General features: G+C 48.5%; 1 protein-coding gene across 4 annotated transcripts in view; it reads right to left on the bottom strand.

The window, feature by feature from the left end:
* The window catches only part of MTSS2 (MTSS I-BAR domain containing 2), a 60,121-nt gene that overhangs the window by 27,572 nt on the left and 7,822 nt on the right, over window positions 1–24,727 (bottom strand). For 3 of the 4 annotated variants that reach the window (XM_081963634.1, XM_081963635.1, XM_081963637.1), the window contains exons 2-4: window positions 13,079–13,140; window positions 5,776–5,936; window positions 2,942–3,026 (exon numbers count right to left, since the gene is read on the bottom strand). In XM_081963634.1, coding sequence (XP_081819760.1) covers window positions 2,942–3,026; window positions 5,776–5,936; window positions 13,079–13,140 — 308 coding nt within the window. The remainder of the gene's footprint in view (window positions 1–2,941; window positions 3,027–5,775; window positions 5,937–13,078; window positions 13,141–24,727) is intronic. The other variant, XM_081963636.1, reaches the window with a different exon arrangement.

Below are 24,727 nucleotides of genomic sequence, written 5' to 3'. Positions count from 1 at the left end.
GGGCAGTTGAAAGCAGTTTTCTATTCATCTCCCTCATTGATTCTGACTCTGTAGTAGGCCTCTCTTAGGTCCAATTTCGTGAAGATCTTCCCTTTACCCAATTGGGCCAACATATCCTTCATCAGAGGGAGGAGGTATACATTTTCCACACACACACAGTTAAGATTTTTGTAGTTAACACAGAGATGAAAGGAGCCATCTTTGTTTTCTCTAAACAACACAGGGGTGGCCACATGTGGCCTAGCAGGTTCAATAAACCCCCTTTTCAAATTTTTGTCAATAAACTTCCGTAATTCCTCCATTTCGCGTGGGGTCATTGAGCAAATCTGGGGTTTTGGAAGTTTTACTCCTGGGAGGATCTCAATGCTGCAATCCGTTGCACGGTGAGGGGATAATTTATCAGAGGATTTTTCACTGAAAACGTCCTTTAGATCCACCCTTTCTTTCAGTTGATGTGTGGGTTCCATTTACGTAACCAGGGTAAGCCCAGTATGAGAGGCTGGTCCATCCTCAGTGCCACAATGAAACTTAATGTTTCCTGGTGATCTCCCATCCACATGTCTATAGGTTCAGTCACAAAATGGGCAGGAGTCCCCCCAGCTATAGACCCCTCTAGCTGGCAAAAAGCAATGGGGACTTTCAAGGTTCTCAGTTTCAAGCTCATTTTTTCCACCACTTTCGGGCTAACAATGCAACGTGTGCATCCCGAGTCTAAAAGGGCCAGCATTTTTGCTTAGGCACCAGTAGAGGGCACTTTAAGTTCTACTGGGATGGTCATGGAGCCCAATTGGGAACTTACCAGATGGTCGTCATCGGATTCGGTTTCACTTTCCCCCGACGAGAAGGACGGTTCTTCTTCTCTTGGGATGGGAGGGAATTGCGCAACAGGTTCCACCCCTTTCATTGCGGTGTCCCTTCTCTTCCCAGGTTGTTTGTCTGGCTTCCTTCCACCACCACCCCTGGCAGGGGGCTTTGGGTCAATCTTGGAGCAGCAGTTTGCTGCCCGGTGCCGCTCCTTTCCGCAACAGAAGCAGGTGGTAGACCAGGGCTTCCTCCCTTCGGAATTCCTTTGGGGGGGGTTGGGAGGGGTATCTTTCTCTTTCTCACTGTCTTCGCGGTACTTCTCTCTGGCTAGATCGATCTCCACGTCTGCTTCCAATTCATACCAGCATTGCAAGTTACGGGGGGGGGGGGCGCTGTTTACACAGTTTTGGTATATATCTTTGTTTAAGCCATCCATAAAACTGTCCATTAAAGCTTCTTCCGAACAATCCCGCATATAAATGGACAATTCACAAAACTCTTGTATGTAATCAGCCACTGGGTTCTTCCCCTGGGTAAGGGTTTTCATTTTGGTTCTGGCCTTCCGCTCTGTGAGCGGGTCATCAAAGCGTTTCCTCAGGGCGGCCATAAACCTATTATAGTCTCTCAGCCGGGGGGAGTCATCGTTATGCAGGGCAACCATCCATGCCACTGCCTTGTTCTCCAGCACCATGGTAACAACTCTTATCCTGGCTTCTTCTGTGGGGAGATCCTCTACGAACTGTTGCATGAAATTCCAGACTTGGACCACGAAAAATCCTAGTTCCTTTGGGTCATCTCCAAATTTCACACCAAGCGGAAAAACTTTTGCCATCCGGTGTCTGCGGGGGGGGGGGGGGGGCTCCTCCTCTTGGGAGGGCTCTTGCGGCTGCTGCTGCTGCTGCTGGGGCTTCCCCATCCTGATGAACTCCACTGTTTGCCCCCAGGCCCCCCCTTAGGTGGAACAGGGCTTCTGCAGTTCTCTCTTCTAGGTCTGGGAGATCAGCTTCTCTTTCGGGACCGCTCTCGTGTAAACATCGCCTCTCCCAAGCCTCTTGAAAGAGTTTCGTAGGCTGGGACATCATAAGAGGATGCCCTTGTTGGCGTCCTGCCAAGCACTGCCGGCCGCCGATATCGCCTTGTGGTAACTCTAGCCAGAATTTCCTCAGGGTCATACTTCTGTCCCACTCCCAACGACCACCTGGGGGGGACAGATCGTTCTTCCAAATTCAAATCCACCATCCGCTCCGTCTCCAAGGGACACGAGGATGCAGCTGCCCCCCATATCGTCCTCCTGGTCGCTGCCTGGGTAAGACATTCCTTTAAAGGTTTTGGTTTTATATACACTCCCCTCGGAAGGTGTTAGCTCCGGGATAAGTGCGAAAGTCAGATCTTGCTTAATGTCAAGCTGTCCTCCCTCAGCAACCAAGAAAGAAACCACTTAACTCCATTTTGCAGGATTAAGAGCACTTTTACTGGTTATGAAAAGATAGCAGCTAAGCAAAGCAAGATCTGAGGCAAAAGCGCGCGAAATCATACATATCAATACGTGACCAACCCCTCCCCCTGGTAACCCTCATCCCAGTGTCCAATCTGCAAATCCCTTAGGTGTCATGTGAGTTCCATCTTCAAGGAGCATCATAAGGTTGGTATGCAGGACGGTTGGCCTTGACCGACACCAAGCACTAATCTCCAGCACGCGCAGTAGACGGTGAGAAAAAATCTCCCTTTTTACAATCTCTCCTGTACTTAAACTTCCCCTCCCAAATACCAGCCCCCCCCCCCCTGTTTCAATGGCAGCCGAAAGCAAATAGCGAAACAGAGGCTGACACTGGATCTCCCCAACCCCCCCAGGTTGCAGGTTTGGTTGGTTCCTCTACTCTGCATGTCAGAAAAATACCCAGGACTCCCATCAATAGGGGAGGGGGGAGGGATGACGTGCTTTAGACACACCTAGAGTGTGGGAAGAGCCCCCCTGGCCCCAGGGGAATTGGCCACAGAGCAGAGGGAGTAAGACTGGCCCAGGAAGGGGCTGCCTGCTACAGAAGGCCTCCTTCAGCCCTCCCCTTCCAAAGTCCACTGCTCCCCTTTCTGTCTCTGGGCCTGGAAGTGCACCTGTGTTGCACAAGACAACACTTACTTGGTGAAGTGCCTCAGCTTGGTCTCGATGCTGCGGTGGCGCATGCACATCCGGGTCAGTGCCGAGCCGATATCTCTTGTGGCTCCTAGAGAGAAAAGGGGCTCCTTAGTGATTGACTGGCAAAGGCCAGCAGCAAAAGATCTTTCCTGCAGCCCCACTGGGGAAAAACTGAAGAGATGGACCTGACATCACTAGGTCAGCCCACCCGGGGCTTCTTGGAGGGCACAGTCCAAAGGCCTTCACAAGAGGCAGGCTGGAGACCTCAGCAGCATCTCCCAGAGACCCCGAAGCTGGACATCAGTTCAGAGTCGCGATGTTCTCTGGCAGTGGCCCAACGGAATAGCCGCCGTCTTACCTTCAAGGACTTTCTGTTCTTCTATCAATTCCACCACCCAATCTTACCCAACCTTATCTGGTCCCGCGATTCCCCCCCCCCCCCCGGGAAAATAGCCAGCTGGAAGTCCTCTCCTTGCCGGCAACAGCAGCAGAGTCATGCCACAAGGAGGCAGAGGGGCCAGGAAGAACAAGATGGGAGGAAGCCCCCTTTCCCTGTGGCCGGATTCTGGCTCAGAAGTTCCTGGTGGAGACCTCCCTCGGGGCTGTCACAAAGCCCAGCAGAGTCCTCACCCACTCTGCAAAACACCAGGCTCCATCACTGCTCTGAGCTCATGCTCACATCACCCCCATCCCCATGGAAGCCAGAGGTGCCATCCACACAATGGATTCTGAGTGAATGAATGTGCAAAGGGTTTACATAAGGAAAGAAAAGAGGCAGAAGAGGGGAAGAAGGGCTGACCACCCTCTATCACTTTGGTATAGGTGGGGCATGTTCTGTGGGGCAGACTGCTTGGGAGGGAGAGGATGGTCTGTTCAGAGCCCGAGAATTAGAAGTGGTTGGAAAACACTGGGCACTTTATGCATTTCTGAGTTACCAGAAAGAGAATCTGCTAGGGAAAAAAAAGACTCCGAGGTAAACCTGGCTCTAAAATTGAAGACACCGGTTGCCAACACTTTTTGTCAACCTTCTTCTATTCCCTTTCAATAAATCTGCTTCAAGAAACTCACCAAGGTCAGATCCACAACAAGTAAAGGACTATAGACCTATTTCACTATTAAATGCGGATTATAAAATTTTTGCATCAATAATGGCAGAAAGAATGAAGAGACTTTTAAATGAATTCATGCACATAGAACAAAATGGATTTCTCCCTGAGACAGCTCAGAGACAATATGCAAATTGTATTGAATACGCTAGAGTACTATGAAGCCCACCCAGAAAAGCAAATGGCGTTGTTGATACTGGACGCACAAAAGGCCTTTGATAATAATGTGAACTGGCATTTTGAATAGAGAAATACGACAAAATAAAGAGGTAAAAGGTATGAGGGTCAAGAAAGAAGAATATAAATTACAAGCGTTTGCGGATGCTTTGGTGTTTATTATGGAGGATTCAACAGAAACAGGGCCAAAGCCAGTTAAAATAATAGAAGAATATGGAGAAGTAGCGGGCTTGAAGATTAATAAAGATAAAACAAAAATTTTGGTGAAAAATATGACAGAAAAACAGAAGAGAGAGTTGATTGGGAAAATGGATATACAGGTGGTGAAAAAAGTGAAATATTTGGGTATCCAATTGACATCAAGGTGTGTAATACTAAAGGAGGATAACTATTATAAAATGAGAAAGCAAATAGAAATAGATCTGGAAAGATGGAAAACCACACAATTATCATTGATGGGAAGAATAGCAGTAGTAGTTTCTGAAGGCTCTCCTGGAGGAGTTCAAGGTGAAAGAAGCAAAACAATGCGACCTCTCGGGCTCTTTGGAGATGTCGAAGTCTCCCTCCCGAGAGGTGCAGCCAGGCTCTTTGTGGGGGTTACTTTTTCTCCCCACCCCTCTTGCCCTCCTGTCCTCCCAGCCCCTCTCCTAGATCCCCTGGCAGGGAAGCCCACCAAAACCAGAGAAGTGATTCAAACCTACCATGGACACTGGTTTGGCTCTAATTGTGGTTTTAAAAACTGGGGAGCAGAGGTGTTAAATGCAAGATATGGAGGGGATATAGGAGACAGTAAGTCCTCTCCCTGCTCCCTCTAAGGATCTTTCTCTTGATGACTCCATGGCCTTTTTAAAAAGATCCCTGCCTTCAACCTCCTTCCCGGCTGAGGCCAGATGAATGCACACAAACACACCCACACCCAAGGCCTGTTCAGAGCATCCTGTTTTACACACACAATATGTTCATTGGTGCAAGACAGATGTGCATGAGGAGGGAAGGGACAAATCCTGCAGCAGAAATCCACTCTCTGCAGCAGCAGCAGAATCCAAAGGCACTGATGCTCCTCAGAGAGAGTCCAGCTCCTTGTCCCCAGACAATCTGCGATCCAGACTGAAATTCATTGACCCTTCCCGAGCATGCCGCTTCTCTCCATTCTGGGGACTCAAATGGGGAAAAGGCTCTGAAATTTCAATTTTTCAGGCTGAAGCTTCTCCAGGAACCAAAGCACCAGAGCAAAAATAAAAACAGAAATGTGGGCATTTCTCACACCGGGAACCCCAGCCGCACAATGGATGGACCAAATGTGGATCGTGCCAGTCTGGGAGCGGGAGGGACCTTGGGTGGCCTCAGGTAAGAGCCCCAATTAAAAGAGAGGCAGCTGCTCCCCCACCCTTCCTGGGCCCAGGTCCAGGTTCACGGAGTGGTGCCAGAAGGAGAGGGATTCTCAGAACTGGGCCCAGCTGGGGTTGGATCAACGAAACTCCCCCTTCAAGCCCTGGAAGGGGCTTCCCAGGGGCCGCACCAATTTCCCCTCCCAAGCTCCCCACAGCTCCTCACCTCTGGTGTTGGTGGCCATGTCTGCCACTCTCTGGAATGCTTCCAGGAAAGCCACTGCAGCCATTATGGTGGTCCTAGGGAGAAAGAGGGGCTCAGGTTGAGAGGAGAGCCTTTGCGGAAGGACGGAGGGACAAGACACGGGAGCCTCAGGCCAGGGGAAGCTGCAGGGCAACAGGAAGGCAACCTTGGCAGAGAGAGACGGAGGCGGTCTCCTGGGCAAAAGGAGGTTGAAGCTTTCTGAAGTCCGGAGCAGGGAAATACTGTCCCCTAATTGTCTGGGGTAGAAGAAGGGGGCACCGCAAAACAAGACTTGTGAAATTCTATTATAGCCAATCTCAATGAAGTGAGATTTAGATTCCCTGCCAAGTTGATTTCCTGGTCGGGCTCATTCCTCTTGCCAACCCAAAGTGCCTTCAGCCAGACTCTCCCGAGGGGGAAGGAAAAGTAAGAGCTGCCTGCTGGCCTGGAAAGTCTCCTTACACCCAAAGTCTGCAGAACTTCCACATGGCACAAACCAAGGCAACATCCAATGGGGTCACGGGAAAGAGGAAGACATGGCTTGTCGCAAACGGGTGAAGATCTTCTTCTCGGGGCTCCTCCCCTTTCTCTAGGTGGGAGGGGGAGGGGTAAGCTGAGGCGACTCCAGCTATTGAGACCTTCCAGTCAAAAGCATCGACTTGCACTGGGCTGGAGTAGAGATGGGCATCATCCACGCCTCAAGGGCCCCTCAGCCAATCAGGCCCAGGGTGTTTAGATGGATGCATGAAAACGTGGAATTATGATCCCTCCCCCACCTACGTTCTCCTGCCCTTCCTTCTCCATCTTCAACAGGTGTATCTGAGAGAGAGATCGGCCAGGATCTCTTCTACAGAGACACTCCTGGCAGGCATTTCACAAACAGAGGCCTCTATCTCGCACACATTCTTTCCATCCGCGTCTTGCCTTCACTGTGCGAGTGTGGAGGGAGCGTTCGGAGGAACCAATTACCCCAAAGGATGCAGCTGCTTTAATGCTTTGAGGAAAGGTGCTTCTTTTTTGCACCAAAATACTTCACAGAGTATCTTTTTTGAAGGCCATGCACAGCCTTAGCAGACAGGTTCCTGTTTCTTCTTATTCTTTTCCTAGATGTAAAGGTAGCCAATGCATGTTGTTGACTCTGAGGGGAGGATTGTTAAAAACCCCTCCTTAAAATTCTCTGCCAAACTGCAGTGCAAACTCCAGTCAGCCCTTTGTTCACTTTTCTGTTTCCTGGAAACTAGCTACTTTATATTCTTTCCTACAACAGGCTCTGCAAAGCAGCCCTCACCAAATGGCTCTTAGGATGCATCCCTTGTATCATCAGCATCTACACTACACAACATATGAAATCCCTCAAAATGTACGACTCTTCTGGTAAATTTCTTCTCTTCCTCCTGACAGCCAACCCCCTCCTCCCCTTAGCAGGTGCAGCGTGGAAGGCAACCTTGTGGATTTCCTTTAGGCAATAACCTTGGACTAAAATAATAATCTGCCAAAAGCAGCGACTACTAACACTTCAGAGAAAAAATCTGAACCTCCTCAAAAAAATGCAGAGGTTAATTTTTAAGATATTGTTTATTTGTTAAATTTACTTGCTGCCTATCTTGTCATGGGCTACTCCAGGCGGCTTACAATAGTTAAAAAAAAGAGGAAAAAGGAAAGAAGTGCAAACAGAAGTAAAATGGTGAGATCTGCAAAAGAGGCCCTCTCTAGGATGGACCCGGGAGATTGGCAAACACGGGTTGACCACTATGTGCTAATTCAGCACATCACACCAAGTGCCACTACAGGGAGAAGCCCCTCCAAGCTCCTCATGGGTTGCCGGCTAAGGTCCCACTTAGACCGGCTACACCCAAACTATTCTACCGCATCGCCCCGACTCTACAAGCAAAATTCGGAACTTTAGTGTAGGGGATTCAGTTTACGCCCGTAACTACACCAGGGGAACTCTGTGGATTCCTGCCACAGTGATAGCAAACCGCTCTAGAAGCTCCAGCTGCGGCCTGTGAAAGGTTCCAGGAGCTTCCACCAAGAGGAGCTGTGGAGCAAACAGGTCCGTCCGACCTGTCCAAAGAACACCCTCTGACTGAACTGCGCAGGTCAGGCAGCGCTACCAAAAAGCCCGACTAACTGCGTGACTACATAACCAGTCAGATTACTCCATCTAAGAGGGGAGAGGTGTTAGATACTAGCATCAGCTATAATGGTTTCCACCAAGGTCCTCTATTCCGGCGGGAACAGAGGTTTAATCTCATTGGTCGAAGGGTCTGACAGCTCCCTATAAAAGGGCTGCTATCAGACTCAATCTTCACTTGATTGTTCTCACTTGTTGCATTTAATAAAGAGCTGTTGTTACCATTAGCCTGTGTGTGCCTATCCATTACCCAATCTAATAGGAGCAGTCCGACTCTGTGGTGTCCTTTGAGCTTCAGGCTCTGCTTGAGGCTCTGGCTTCCTTTTCCTCCCTCAAATGGCTTCTGAAACCCAGCTGGGCCTTCTCCCCACTTTTTCTTTGGCACCCATCCCTACAAATGAAGGCATATTAGGCTGTCCTTTCTCCGCCTGGAAGCCCCCTTGAATTTGTATGGTTTGGTTCAGTGGTGGGTTTCTAATTTTTTTCCTACTAGTTTGCTCATGCGCAGAAGTGTCCGGGGTGGGGTGGGGTGGAGCCTCATCCGCCGCTACTACCAGTTCGCCCGATCCAGGCCAAACCAGCATCAATCCACCTCTGGTTTGGTTCATATTTGTAATCCAGGGTTAAAATGAGGACTCCTTGGTGCTCTCTGAGCTTGGTGGGTTTCTTGCAGGCGTTTCTTGAGACAAAGCAAGATAACTGTTATTCTCTCCGCCTGACCATTGGAGGCCGGATGGAATGGCGCGACCAGGGCACGTCTGATTCCCTGTGCTGATTCCCATACAAGAAGTTCGGGTAGCGGGTAGTGGCTCAAGGCGTCAGCCTGCCGCAAAGTGGCACCTGGTTGGTGGACGAGGTGGTAGGAGTAGGTGGCTAAGAAAATGGTCCATCTCGTCATCCGTGGTGATAATGACACAGGAGTAGGTCGGTCCCCAGCCAGCAAGCCCAGCAGCAGTTTATGGTCTGTAATTAGTTCAAAATCACGGCCGTATAGATACTCATGGAACCTCTTTACTCTGGCCACTGCAGCCAAAGCCTCACAGTCTAGCTGGCTGTAGATCTGCTCGGCAGCTGATAAGGTCCTAGAGTAAAAGGCTATGGGAGCCTCGGTTCTGTTGGGCATGCGGTGACTGAGGACGGCTCTGACGCCAAATGGGGAAGTGTCGCAGGTCAGCACCAATGGCAGGGTCTGGCTGTACTGCACCAGGAACGTGTCTGCTGAGAGAAGACTTTTTACCGCGGCAAATGCGGCAGCCTCGGCTCTGCCCCAGGACCACTTCATGTTCTTCGCCAGGAGACAATGTAAGGGCTCAGCAATTGTGGCTTTCTGTTTAAGAAAGACACTGTAGAAATTAAGGAGCCCGAGGAATGTCTGTAGCTCGGTTTGATTGCGAGGTGTAGGGGCATCCTGAATTGCTTTAATTTTTCTCATGGTCAGGTGAATCCCAGAGCCGTCGATTAGGTACCCTAAGAATTCAACCCTTGGCACATTAATTTGGCATTTTTCTTTTTTGAGACGAAGGCCCTTGTCTCTAATTCTAGCCAAAACAGTTCGTAAACGTTTGAAAAGTTGGGCCTCATTTGCAGCCGATACCAAGATGCCATCGAAATAGGGGACGACTCCTGGAATCCCCTGCAAAAGCCATTCCATGATGCTCTGGAACAATCCAGGGGCGATACTAACTCCAAATTGCAGGCGATGACATTTGAATGCACCCGTGTGCATCACAATGGTTTGGGCATCCACCGTAGCGCCATCTGCAGGCAATTATTGGTATGCCTGTGTTATGTCCAATTTAGCGAATACTTTGCCAGGGCCTAGAGAATGTAGTAGGTGCTGTACAATGGGTACAGGGTAATCACTTTGTTGTAGTGCTTCATTGATTGTGCATTTGTAGTCCGCGCAGATGTGGACAGACCTGTCAGATTTTACAGGTGTCACTATAAGGGTCTCCCAGTGTGCATGATCAACCTGCTCTAGGATTCCCTGGCCTACGAGCATGTCAATTTCCAGATCAATTTGGGGGCGGAAAGCGAAAGGTACTCTCCTGGATTTTAGCCTTATTGGGGCTATGTTGGGGTCCAAATTAAAAGAGATTGGAGTCCCCACATACTTACCCAGACCAGTGCCAAAGACGTCCTCGAACTTCTTAAAAATTGCTTCAGCGCTCTCGTCTTTCAAGGCGTTGATACCGGTCACTTCTAGGCCCAGGGCTTCGAACCAGTCAAACCCCAGGAGGTTCTGCAGGTCTCCGCTGACCACTGTCACTGGGAGCTGGCCGCTGTACTTCTTAAATTGCACCCGGAGGGTGCCCTGGCCGACGATGGGGCCTCGGTTCCCCTGGTAAACGTGAAGGTGGATGTCAGGGGCGCGTAGATGCTGCTTCTTCAGGCTAGGAATAGCCCACTTGAGTGTAGACCACGGCATGATGGTCAGTGATGACCCCGTGTTGATCTCCATCTTGCATGGAGAGCCCTCGATTGTGAGCTTTTTTGCCCGCCTAGTGCGGACTTGGCCGTAGGTGACTCTGATGTTGCCCTCTGAGCGCTGTGGTGGCTTCTGCAAACTTTGGCGATGTGCCCCTTTCGCTCGCAGCGCATAGCAGGTAGCGTCGTGGAAATGGCAACCCGATCAGGCATGGTCTCCTCCGCAGCTAGCGCAAGGCGGGAAACGCTGTTCGAATTTGCGCGCCGACTTGGTGCGGCTACTGCGCATGCTGCAGCTGCCATCTTCTTCGCCTTCTGAGCTCTCAGCATCTGCTGGAGCACTGACCAAGCGACCAATTGTAGTGGCATTGGTTCTGACAGGTCTTTGGCAGTTTCGAACACTTTCCGTCCACAGTAACCGAGAAACATGTTCTTCTTGCGGCCTTCAGAAAGGCCCATGAGGTTGTTGGCTTCGAGGAAGCAGTCGAACCTCAGCATATATGAGTTCCAGTGCTCGGTGACTGGGTCATACGGAGTCGGTGGGGCGTGCATGGCCATTTTGTGTTCTGAGGGCGTTTTAAGTTTGCCGCTCAAAAATGGCTGCTCGAAGCCGCACTGAACTCTGGGCTGGATTTACTTGCTGGATTGCTCCGCTCTTTTTGGTTCGCCTAGTTGCCTTCCAATCCCACCTTCGTCGCCAGTGTTAGATCGGGTAATGGATAGGCACACTCAGGCTAACGGTAACAACAGCTCTTTATTAACAGTAGCAACTATGTACAATCCAGCAAAACCTTTTTATAGGGAGCTGTCAGACCCTTCGACCAATGAGATTAAACCTCTGTTCCTGCCAGAACAGAGGACCTTGGTGGAAACCATTATAGCTGATGCTAGTATCTAACAGCTCCACTTTCCAGAGCAGGTGGGAGGGGGGAATTTGTTAAAGTTGTAGAGCAGGACACCTAAACCTCCTCCTGATAAGAATACTTCTGACCCAAGGATTAAAACGTGAGTAAAGAAATAATTATACAGATTTAAAGAATTAAATCTGTATAATCTCTATAGTGCTTTAGAGCAAGGGTCCCCAAACCCTGGGCTGGGTCCCCCTGGGCCATGGAGTCTCCAGAAATGGGTTGGATGAGCAGCTGGCTGATGCACGCATGCACGCACACACAGGCCCGCTGTTTGCATGGCCAGTTCCAGCTCCCCCCGCCCGGCCAGGCCGCCCAGCTATAAAGGTTCGGGTCTGCTGCCTTACAGCACTCTCTGAATGGTTTGCCTATGTCAGCCTCTTGCCCCCAACAATCTGGGTCCTCATTTTACTGATCTCCAGCAAATCCCCAGATCTTAAATCAGTAATTCCTAAAGCACCCTGGGTTGGCATTGGGGGGGGGGGGGCGCACGCTTGGCCAGCTGGATGATTTTTGGCAATTATGAGCCCCAACAGCATTTGAACAGAACAGAAGCACCTAGGAGAGAGGCCAAGGAGGACCTCTTTCCTTTCTATTCTCTTCTGGTCTGTCTACCTGAGAACTATCTGACACCTGGGCACCTGACTTTTCCTACCTATTAAAGAACATATTCTTAGCTATGACCCCGTGTTCACGTCTATCAAGATCCTTGAGAGCCTCGAGCTGCTTCCTGATGGATTAGCAATCTCTCCCTCCCCACAACTCTGCCTTCTGCACATTTTCTGAGCGTGCCTTGTGTATTTTTCATCTGGATCAAAGATGCTTGCTGGGGATTCCTATGCAAGGAGAGATTACGGGTTAGAAAGAGGGAGGAAGCCCCCAAACTGCAGGGAGGCCCATTTTGAGGGGGCTCCTCAGGCCCTATTCCTTTCTGCAGTGTTAGCAAAGACACGCAGGGTCATTAAACTCAATTAAAACATTTAATCTCCCCTTTCCACTTAAATGCCTGGGGCTACCTCAGAAGCCGGGTGCCTTGGCTATGATGGGAGAGTCCCCAGAATTCCTTGGTCTTTTATACATTTATCAAATTTCTATGTAGAAAGGAAAGCTACTGTGGAGGGTTGTTATCCAGATGAGCAGGATATAAACAATTCCAGCCAATGAAGGCATCAAGAAAGTGGGCCCAGCCCTCCTTCCTCTCCACCTCGCCCCAGCCTGGGATGGGGGTAGGGAGGAATACAAAGACCATCAACAATCGAGGACTTGCATCACATCCAATATAGGAAGTCTATACGCGGCTGCTGCAAACGTTTCTGGACTCAGTCTTTAGAACTGCAACTGCACATCTCTGGCGAGAGACAGGGAACATCCCGTGCAGTTGGTCTTGAAAAGCTGCTGGCCAGGCACAATTGAAGCCCGAAACAGCTGGGTTGGGCAGGTGGCGGTTGCAGCTGTTCAGAACAGCAGGAGGCCCTAACTCTCCCCCCCCCCGTTCTCCAGACGCATCAAAAATGGGGTGTCAGAGTGACTGGCTAATCTTAATCTATTTGGACTTTTTGATAAGCCTCACAGCAAAACCTCCATGCACATTTAACAGAGACGGAGAGAAGCGGGGACAGCCTGACTGGGCCTGAGACGCTCAGCCGGTTGGGCCGCTCTTGACAGAAACCCAGAAGTCCTGCCTACCACCATCTGCTTGCAAAAACGGTTTCCCAGCTCTCTGAACAGCCTTCCAAACAACCGTTTCTTCAAAAAAGGAGCAACCCGCTCCCCTGAGCTGGGAAGCCAATGGTAGCTGCTCTGCAGGGGAACTCACCGCAGCTGGGAGTGGAGCTTCGTGGCTTTCGAGTTGAAATCTTCCCAGACAGGGTAGGAGCTCTGCAAGATAAGGAGAAAAGAGGTTGAGAGCCCCCAGCCTCTACCTTCCCTGGGTAACAGCAGAGACCCATAAGACAGTGGGGAGGGGGAGGGAGTCTGCTCGTCTCCCTGGAGTGCCAGAAAGGCCCTGCTGGAGCCAACTCCTTCCCACAAGTCAGAAGCCCCCCCCCCCCAAAGATCCAGGCGTGCCCCAGCTCTGCTCAGAGCAAACGCAAAGGGTTGAACACTTTGGTACCTTTGGCCATGCCAGGTGTGGTCTAATCAGTTTGTATTGGAATCAACCAGACACTCAGCGGTCCCTTTAGGACACAAGACGATGCATAATGTCAACAGTCTCCTTGTTTTCCAAAGATGTCTCTACCGCCCTATAGGCTTCTGCTAAACCCAGCGACACAGTTCTCCTTCAGGTTGTGCTGCAGCCGCAGTGAGCCCTTCATGCGATAAAGACTCCCTGGAACCAAGTTCCCTCAACTCTGGCTGCTCCTCTGGACCAGTGGAAGGGCCTGTGTGTTTGGAGCGCTGCTCTTGGACTTACAGTAAACTGGGGAAACTTTGGGGGGGAAAGTTGGAGCAATAAAAGGGACTTAAACTTTCACTCTGGCTGTGTGGCTTTCATGCCCAGCCCCGGTCTACACAACTAGGAACTGACAAATTACATCCCAGAGTTCTAAAGGAGCTGGCAGATGTCACCTCAGAACCACTGTACTACATCTCTCAAAAATCCTGGAGTACCTGAAATGAGGAGCTGACATCACAATGATACGACGTGGATACTTTTGCTGCTGGATGGTCCTTTTGGACCTAAATTGTCCCGAAGAGATGGTGACAGGGAAGAGTACGTCTTGCTGATCTCAGGGACAGCGCAAAGTCCCTGATTGATCCAAGAGAATCTCTTCTTGCCGGTGACAGAAGCGCAGCCATAAGCTGCTAAAGTTGGGAAAGCTCCAGAGTGGGAGAAAAGCGGAAAGAGAAGTGTGTCCATCTGGTGAGGAAATTTTATTGTTATAAAAGAGACTGCCCCCAAAAAATCAGAGCTAAGTTAAACTTGCAAAGAAAAGAAAAATAAGCGGCGAAATTAAGCTATATTAGACATTGTGTTATCCTTTTTTTTATGGACATAAGTTTTGCAAGCATTTCCTACTTTTTAAAGTGAATGTATTGGGTTTTTCTTCTATTTCTTTTTTTTAACCTATGGATTAAATCTTTTTCTTTATTTTTATAATATTGGTTTGGAGGGTTTTTTTCTCTTTATTTTGCTCCTTATTTTGTTTCTTTTAAGCCTGGAATATAAAGAAGATATAAAAGGAATATAAAGAGGGTAGTAACATCAGAGGGAAAAGAAGTTACACTGTCACTTGGAGGGTGGAGGCTGAGTCCTGGAAATATTGCTTTCTCTTTTTTCTCTTTGATCATTTTGACTTTGCACTTCAAAGACTTTAGCTTGTTTATAGAAGAGATAAGGAGAAGAGCACGGGTTGTTTACACAGGTGCTCTTTGGGTGTTTCTTTGGCAGCTGGAGAGAAGTGAAAACAAAATTTTATTTTGAAACTAGAGTGGCAGTGTTTACAAGTTGGAAATATGGCATATCATCCAAGAGAAATCATAACATTACAACAGATTATGTCTGAAATTCAAAAATTACTAGAAACAACAGAGAGAATTGAGAAGAGATTGGAAAATACAGACTGTAATGCAGTAAAATTTGATGGAAAAATTGAAGATATCCAGCAAATGGAAAAAGTGGAGGTTAGAGTCCTAAAAACCCAAGGGAAAAATGAACAAAGAGGCAAGATAATTCTGGATACTGACAGTGAACTGAGTGTGGTTGGAAAGAGTGGAACATGGAAAGGGAAGATAGATGGAAAGGAGTTCTACCCCAGATTTCAAGGTTTAGAAGAAGAAAAAAGAGAAGAATTGATGGATCCAAAGAGAGAAACTTTGATAAAAGCACGACTGATAACCAAAGATAAGTTGATTAAAGAAGCGGACAGAGGGTCTCGAGATTTTACAAGATATGCAAAAAGCAACAAGTTGCGAAGAGAAGTCCACACAAATTGGATTCAGGAAATAACCAGAAGACTAATTCCACAAATGGCAAAAGACAAAAGACTGCACTTACTGGAAAGACAGGTTGAGATATGAAAACTAATAACAAAATATTAGTTAAAATTAGAGCATTACGTTAAAAATGAAGTTATAATGGATATAAGATAAATAATTGATAATGATTTTATTTTTATTATTCGTATTTATAGACCGCCCCCTCTCCCGAAAGGGACTCGTACACATATGCATTGGTATGATAAGAGGAAATTTGGTATAAATTCTAAATAGTGGTCATGACAGGAAGTTTAGAAACTTTGTTATGTATAAAAGCTTATAATATTAAAAAAAATAATTAAACTAAGACCAAAAAATAAAAAATAAAAATGAAATGATGATGGATGTTGTTAAATAAATGATTGATAATGATAATAAAGTAATATTTGTATTGACATGGCAAAAGGGAAATTGGATATAAATTGTAAACAGTGATTAAGAAAGGAGGTCTAGAAACTTTGTTATTAAACATAATTATTTTTTTATTTAGAAAGTGTCATAAAGATATAACGTTGCTGGATGATATTGAGAATAGATAATGGAATGCCATCAGGTGGTTTTGCTTTAAATTTTGGAATATTTTATATAAAGGGATGTAAAAACAATAATAGTCATAAGAAGATTGAGGTATGATGATAGTAATATATATAAATATATTTGATTTCAAACATATAACGATATGCATTGTAGGTGATGACTGTGGAAGGGATGCACAAAAGCTCATTGTAACCAATTGACACACTCTTTATAATTTGTAATGGAAGATACTTTTGTGGTGTTTGTTGTGTTTTGTCTGTGTTTATTCAAAAATAATTTAAAAAAATCCTGGAGCACCTGGGAACTGCCAAAGGACTGGAAAAGATACGATGTAACATCTTTTTAAAAAAAGGGGGGGACAGACCCACTAGCAAACTACAGGCCAATCAACTTAACATCAATACCTGGGAAGATATTGGAAAAGATAATTTTAAAAACCTGATCTGCCAAGATCTAGAAGAGTACTGTAATAACTAGAAGTAGCAAGGGCTGTTAAAAACAGATCACGTCCTTAATGGTACTACATCCACAGGGAGGGAAGTATGCAGTGGGGCACACAAGGTTCCGTCTTAGGCTCAGGACTCCTTCATAAACGACTTAGATGAGGGAATAGAAGGGGAACTTACCAAATTTGCAGATGATACTCAGCTGGCAGGAATAGCCAGCACCCTAGATGATAGGCTCAAGATTCAGATGGATTTTGACGGACTTGAACACTGGGCCCTATCTAACAAAATGAAATTCAATGTAGAGGAAAGCAAAGTCCTCAGCACTTAGGCAAGAAAAACCAAAAGGACACATATAGAGTGGGGAGAAACCAGGCTTAATAGCAGTGATTGTGAGAGGGATCTTGGAGTCTTAGTGGACAACCAGCTAAATAGGAGCCAGCAGTGTGCGGCGGCAGCCAAAAAAGCCAACACAATCCTAAATTGCATTAACAGAGGGAAACAATCGAGATCAAGTGAGGTACTAATACCACTCTATAAAGTAAGACCACATCTAGAGTATTGCATCCAGTTTTGGTCACCACACTATAAAAAAGATGTTGAGACTCTAGAAAGAGTGCAGAGAAGAGCAACCAGGATGATGAGGGGACTGGAGACTAAAACATGTGAAAATTGGTTACAGGAACTGGTCCTGGCTAGTCTAGTGAAGAGAAGGACCAGGGAGACATCCAATATTTGAGGGGCTGCCACAGAGAGGAGGGGGGTCAAGCTATTTTCCAAAGCATCCGAAGGCCAGACAAGGAATAAATGGATGGAAACTGATCAAAGCCTCCCTAGAGGCTTTCAAGAAGAGACTGGACTGCCATCTGTCAGAAATGGTGTAGGATCTCCTGCTTGGGCGGGGGTTGGACTACATGACTTAAAAGGTCCCTTCCAACTCTGTTAATCTGTTATTCTGTGTTTGGTGTCCACTGGCTTCTGTGTCTACTTATTAACTATTATTAAGAGCTGTTATTTACTTTCTTTAAATTAAAATCCATGAATAAACAGGAAGTTAGCATGCTGTGAAGGACAGCTATTGGGAGCCTGCCTGAAAAACCCGCCTGCCAAGCAAAAGCTCCAGTGGAACTGCCTGACTGGAGCAGAAGCAGCACCTGAATCCGCAGCAGGGGGCATGGCCCGCCCAGAGCCCTTGCCTGCCCTTGGCCTGGCTGCCAGGAGGCCTCCCCAAAGATGAAGACTGGTCCCAGCAGGCCAGACATGGAAGACGTTGCCAAGAGCGGATTTTGCCTGATCTTAGAAAAAGGGATCCCCGGATCCTTCCGAGCTGGGCTCTGGTGCCCCTTTCAATTCTAAAACGCTTGAAAGCACTGAGTTGGGATCAGCAGGTCATTTAGCTCCTGGTCACTTGCAACTTCCTCTGCGCCTGCTCCTTTGTGCTCGTGAGGATTCTTACACTATTATTATTATTATTATTATTATTATTATTATTATTATTATTATTATTATTATTATTATTATTATTTCTTGGATTTCTAAACCGCCCCCTCTCCCAAAAAGGGACTCGGGTTTGCATGACCCAAATTGCCTGAATTGACCGCATGGCAGCCCACAATCCATCATATCCCAAGGACTGCTTATCAGCCAAAGTCAGTGGGGCTGAATGGAGGAGCAAAGAAGCCCAGCCAGAGTGCTGCCTCCAAAGCCTTCTCCTCCTCACAGCCTTCGTTTCCTTTCAACAGGGCAGTGGGAGAAGTGCTGAAGGCCAGGCGTGAGATTCTTTTAAGGCTTCTGGGGAAGAATGCTGAGCATTTCCAAAAGCCAGTCCGGAACCCTGTCTGGTGGTAGAACCCGCTGCAGTACCCTGCAGCCAAACGACGCATCCGTTAACGCAAATGCATCCAACCGGTAATGTTGAATGAAGCGAGATGGGGAAACCCAGGTTACTGCCTTGCAGATGTTGTCTATGGGTGCCTGGGATGCCCAAGCAGCTGATGTGGCTGCACTCCTCGTGGAATGTGCCATAATCCCGACCAGCACAGGGAAACGTTTAGCCTCATAGGACTGCGCGATGGCCGATTTAATCCATCGGCCAATGGTGGAAGATGTAACCTTCAAGCCCAGCATGAAAATAAACAATGCCTCAGTTTTCCTAAAGGAAACTGTGTATTTCAAATAAATGCTCAAGGTGTGATGATTTGACATGAAATAAAGGCAGACAGCAAGGAGCTTGAACTAGAGCTAGTCTTTATTCAGCGGCAGCCATCTTTAAACTGACTTCTGCCCTAGATGACATCATTAAAAGGGTTAACTGTTTCCTAGCCTTCTTAAAGAGCTAGGCACACCAATTAAACTTAAAATATAACATAAAACATACACATCATTACATCTCCCTTCTTAAGTATAAAACATCTAATATGATACAAAATCTTTCCATATTTTTGGTTTAATAGCCGAGCATAGCGAGAGAAAGTTACCGCTGTCTGATCATCAGTAAAATTACTGTCAAGTTGTGAGTCGGTCCCAGCATTGTCACATGCTGATATGCTTACATTATCCTTGGCGTTCTCGGTAGGCTGTATATCCGTGTTCAGGAGTTTTGTGCCATCATGCACCTGCAGTTCACTTTCCTTGTTGTTTTCTTCTTCGAACACAGTATCAGCTGCAGTGTCTGGACGCAGATGACACCTCTTTCTTCTCAATTTATGTCCACACTTGGTTTCAACTACATATGATTTTGGTGAATTGCCCTCTCTGACAATTCGAGCAGGTTCCCATGTTTTCCCAGTGACTCTGCGTCTATCTGTAATGTTACCTTGGCTTCATCTGCAGACTGATGTGCTTTTTGTATTGCTGCAAGATATATCGGGGAGCAGTCCGAGTTTGACCCTGCATTGTCATCATTGTCCTCTATGGCATATACAGCCCGTGTTTGTGGCCTTTCGGTTCGCAAAGACAGTTTACACATGCTAGCAAAGTGTCTTCTTTTCCTGCATTTGTTGCATGTTTGCCCCCTTGCAGGACAGACACTGCTTTTATGGTGCATATTTCCACAATATCCACAAGCTGCTTCTCTGTTACTTGTTCCAGTGCCATAGGTGCCTTTTGTTCCTTTGTATGCCCTTTCTTGACCATATCTACTGCTTTGAGTTTCTATAGCATTAATCTGGTGCTGTGTTCCTTCCAGTATCTGCATGTCTTTTCTTGATATTTCATATGCTCTGGCAATCCTTACGGCTTTCTCAAGATTTAAGTCTTCTTCCTGGACTTCCTTAGACTTACTGCCCATCAAAATACGGTCTTTAACCATATCTCCAGCATCATAAAAAGCACAGTCTTTGGCAAGCAAGCGCAGCTGGGTCACCCAATCATCCACAGATTCACCTTCACACTGGCTTCTCTCATAAAACAGTTTTCTCTGCACTGTGGAGTTTTTTCTCGGGTTACAGTATGCTTCAAACTTTGCAAACTGTACCTCTGTTTTCTTTTTTTCCTCTGCAGTGATCTCCCCACTTGCTTGCCAGGCTCTGCACACGTTGCGTCCTTTCTGTCCCACACATATTAGAAAGTGTGCTGCTTTCTGCTGATTAGTCCATTTGTCCGCATCAGGTCCTGCAAACACAAGCTCTATCAGCTCCTTCCACCTTAATCAGTTTTCAGATGTATTCCCTGATTCCAAATCCAGGGAAGGAGTGTTCTTTGTGCTGCTGTTTGCTGCCATGACTCTTCTCACCCCACTCCTGGTACCATGTGATGATTTGGCATAAAGCACAGCAATTGCACTTAAAATATAACATAAAGCATACACATCATTACACAAGGCACGTCTAACATCCAACCTATGCCACAGGTGTTCCCTATCTCTGGCTGGGCCCAGGCAAAAATCCAGAAGAACGACTTTCTGTGCCCGGTGAAAGAGGGAGTTTATTTCGGGAAAGAAAACTGGGTCCAGTCGCAGTACTACCCTATTAGTATGAAATACACAGAGATCAGCCCTCGAAGACAGAGCTCCTAGCTCGGAAATGCGTCTCGCTGATATGACGGGTACCAAAAATACAACCTTCAGGGTGAGAAACTTTAGGCTAACAGCCCTCATAGGCTCAAATGGCTCAGCCATGAGAGCCTGCAGTACCATGGTAAGGTCCCATGTGGGGAACTTGTGGACCACCGGCAGTCACAAGTTTGCAGCCCCCTTGAGAAACTTCCTGACGACCGGGTGCTGGGCCAGTGGTTGCAACCCATCCCCTGCTATCATCATGGAAAGGGAAGCTACCTGTCGCCTGATTGTGCTGTGAGAGAGACCCTTATCCAGGCCATCCTGGAGGAACTCCAACACCTGCACCGCCACTGGGTCAGTTTGAGCAGACTGACACCAGGCCACAAAGGTTTTCCATGCGGAATTGTAAATTCTTGTGGCAGACAACCTCCTTGAGGCCTCAATGGTCTTGATCACGCGGTTGGAGATCTGAGCGTCCCTTAGACGTTCCCGCTCAATCTCCACGCAGTCAACTGAAGCCATTGTGGCTCCGGATGGATCAAGGTGCCTTGCCGTAACTCTAGCTCCTCCCTCGGAATCCTTCACAGCTGTTCTAAGGAGAGATACACTAGGTCCGCCAACTACTAGCTCCTGAATCAGTGTGGAGCTAACAGAATGACCTCTGTCTGTTCTGTGACTACCTTCCGAATGACCCTGGGAATGAGGAGAGAAAGTGTACAGAACGCCGCCGTGGCAAAGAGATCCACTTCCGGCAGCCCGAACCTCCGGCAAATACTCTGGAACAACTCCGGATGCAGACTCCATTCGCCATGGTCCACTGTTGACTGACTCAGCCAGTCAGCTAAGTGATTGTCCACCCTGGTGATGTGTTCCGCTCGAATGGAATGCAGGTGTCTCTCTGCCCAGGTGCTGAGCGCCATTGCCTCGGTCCACAATTCCTTCGAGTGTGTGCCTCCCTGGCAGTTGATATGGGCCTTCACTGTGACATTGTTAGTCAGGACCAGGATGTGTTAACCTTCGACACTGTCCTTGAAATGCTGTAGTGCCAGGTGGACCGCCTGAAGCTCCAGCCAGTTGATGTTGTGCTGTAGGTCGGTCCAGGACCACCGACCCTGCACCAGTTGCGATCCAAGAAGTGCCCCCCAGATGAACAAACTGGCATCTGGCGTCCGGGTGAGACGCTCCGGCTCCTTGAACTCATAGCCCTTGTTCAGCGCCAGTGACAGATACCACTTGAGGGAAAGCAGTACCAGTGGTGTCACTGAGACTTTGGAGATGGAGTTGCTGGGGTTGTCCCTCTGATACGGTAGGAGCTGCCATTGCAGGATCCTGGCATGCAGACGTGCCCACGGCACCACATCAATGAAAGAGATGAGCTTCCCCAGCACGCTGGAAAGAAGTGCTATGGGGACATAACGATCCCTGCAAATCTGTTTGACTAATATGACTAAACTCCTCTTGTGGTCTGGTGATCCCTTACAGGAATCTATCACTGCCCCCAGGTGGAGAATCCTTGTGGAAGGGACTAGGCTACTCTTCTCAAAGTTAACTGAAAATCCCAATTCCTGTAGAGTGTCTGCCACTAGGCGGATATCTGCCTGTGTTTGGCTGGATGACGCTGCCTGGACCAGTATATCATCCAGGTAGCACTGGATCCAAGCCTCTCTTGGAGGTGGGTGGACACCACTGCCAATACCTTTGTAAGGGGGGGGGGGCAAGGCCAGCCCAAATGGTTGCACCCTGTGCTGGTAATGCACTCCTAAATAAGAGAACTGGAGGAACCTCCATGCTCCAGAAAAATGGGAATGTGCGAGTATGCTTCCATGAGAACAATGGAAGCCACATAATCGCCTAACCCAGTGATGGAGAACCTATGGCACGTGTGCCACAGGTGGCATGCAGAGCCATTTGTCAGGGCAAGCGAGGCGCGTGAGTTCAACCTTTTTTAAAGCCATTTTTCAGCCTCCCCTGGCTCCAGAGGCTTTATAGGAGCCCGGGGAGGGCGAAAATAACCTCCCCCGCCCCCCCGGACGCCCTCTGGAGGCGTCAGAGAAGCCTCCGGACAGTCCCTGAAGCCTTCGGAGCGCTTAAAATGACCCTCCGAGCAAACCGGAAGTGACTTCCGGTTTGCTCGGAGGGTCGTTTTGAGCGCTCCGGATGCGTCAGGGAAGCCTCCGGACAGTCCCTGAAGCCTTCGGAGGGTCGTTTTAAGCGTTCTGAAGGCTTCCCTGATGCATTCGGAGCGCTCAAAACGACCCTCCGAGCAAACCGGAGGCTTGCTTTCCGAAGGCTTCAGGGACTGTCTGGAAGCTTCCCTGACGCCTCCAGAGGGCGTCCGGGGGGGCGAGGGAGGCTCTTTTCACCCTCCCCAGGCTCCTATAAAGCCTCTGGATCCTGGGGAGGGTGAAAAAAGCATGTAAAAGTGGGGGGGAGCGCCTGTAGTGCGTGCATGCGCACTGGGGGGTCACGCATTGCATTATGGGTGTGGCACGCCCGCACATGACCCCCTCCTGCGCTCCCCCCCCTTATGGCACGTGAGCCAAAAAAGGTTCGCCATCGCTGGCTTAACCTAACACCTCCCAGAATAGATTTAAGAGAAGCCATTTTAAACCTCCGGAATGGCTCTACACACACACACACACACACACACACACACACACACACCTACCTTTTGGCACAATGAACAAGTTAGACTACAACCCAGTTCCTACTTGATCTGTTGGGACCACTTCAATTGCCTTGATGTATAGGAGATGTTGAATTGCCTGCCGCATGATCTTACGTTTATCTCTACCTTTAGCAGGAGAAAACGTCCGAAAATAGTTTGGGGGACAGTAGAGGAACTCCAGGCAGAGACCAAATTTCACTATACTAAGGACCCAGGCATCTGCCCAATTTTCAGCGAACAAGGAAAGGCATATGCCTATGGGTGGGGTCGGGCCCGATCTACTTGCCCTGGACTGCTTGCCCTAGAGTTGAAACCGAGGCCTATCCCTCGGGTAATGCCTCTCTGGCTGCCTATCTGCCCTGGTGGAGAAATACCTGCTTTGCTACGTATCATGGTAAGGTTGGCGAAAAGAGCTCTTGCAGTAATATGGCATAGATCTTTGCTCTGCCCATTTGGCTGTCGTAAGCAAAACCTTTTCCTTGTTTTTATCCTCAACTAGAATTGGGTCCAGGAAAGCTCCAAACAGCGATCCTCCCGCATATTCTGCCGACGCCAGCCTCCACTTCAACTTCTTGTCAGCTTGCCAGCTCCACAGCCACTGGAGACGCCAAGAAGCGACCGAGGAAGACATCACCCGGGACGCGTACTTCATTGCGTTCAACACTGCATCGGCCAAGAACTGAGATACCGCCACCAGCTTATTCAAGTCTTGATGCAAACATGCATCTTCAGGCAGGATACGCTCTTGAATCTGCTGCAGCCAGAGGAATGCTGTGCAGTTGAAGAATGACGCTGAGGCCGCTGCCTTCATAGCCCAGGCTGCAGATTGGAAGGTCTTCTGGAGTGTCAGCTCCGCCTTGTTATCATCAGCTTTTAGATTATATGTCACATCACCAGACACCAAAGAGGTGGGTGAAGTGAGTGCCACCACTGGGGGATCCACTGTGGGCAATTGCAGTGCCTGTGAAAACCCTGGCTCTATGTTGTAAAACCTTCTATCGTTACTGCTGGGATTTGAGAAGGAATCTGGCTTGGCCCATTGTTTTTTAATGATCTTGGGCAGGAATTTCCTCCTTTCTCTGCCATAGGCTCTGAAAAAAACGCCCTCCTCAGCCTTTGGCCCCTTCCATGGCCCCGCCCCACCCCCTAATTACGCAGTAGCCCACGCTTTGCACAGCAGTGACTTAAAGACATTGGGTGGGAACAACCCTGAAAACGCTGGGGGGTCAGGGGTCATTGGTTCCTCATCCTCTGACAGATCTATTTCTCTCTGAACCTGTTCTCCCAGGACCGAGCCCTCGCTCGCTAAGGATGGGGATACCGGTCTACTCACGAGTGGAGCAGATGGGTAGGGCTGGACTGAATTGTCTCTAGATGTCCTGACTGAGCCCTCAGCAACTGGAGCTGGAGACCACTGCTGAATCCCAGCAGCTATTCCATGCGAAATAGCCTGCACGATCAGCCACTGGAAACTCTCAGGTAGGTTCTGCATGTCAAAGGGAAGCAACCCCTGCTCCCCGGTGACCTCATAGGCCTGGCTAGGTCCTGTACAGTGGCTGATGCTCTGCGATGGAATGGATCCCCCTGATATGACCCTTGGTTGGCAGTTGAGAGTGGGGGTGAAAGGGAAGCCTCCCTAGAATAGCCCCTTTCAATATTAGGAATGGCATTCTTCTGGACCTCCCCTGGATGGGGATGGGACGGGGAGCACTGCTCTGGAAGGGTTTCCTGACCTAGCTACCTCAAAGGGCTGACACAGCTGGAGGCTTTCCAGCTGTGTGAAACTGGGACACCTGCCCATGCTTGGGGGTCCCTCACAGCAACCTGTCTCCGTTGCTG

Source organism: Natrix helvetica, assembly GCF_964273705.1.
Source record: "Natrix helvetica genome assembly, chromosome: 10".
Classification (NCBI taxonomy): domain Eukaryota; kingdom Metazoa; phylum Chordata; class Lepidosauria; order Squamata; family Natricidae; genus Natrix; species Natrix helvetica.
Note: the sequence above shows the minus strand (reverse complement) of the source record. Positions and strands in the feature narration are given on the sequence as shown.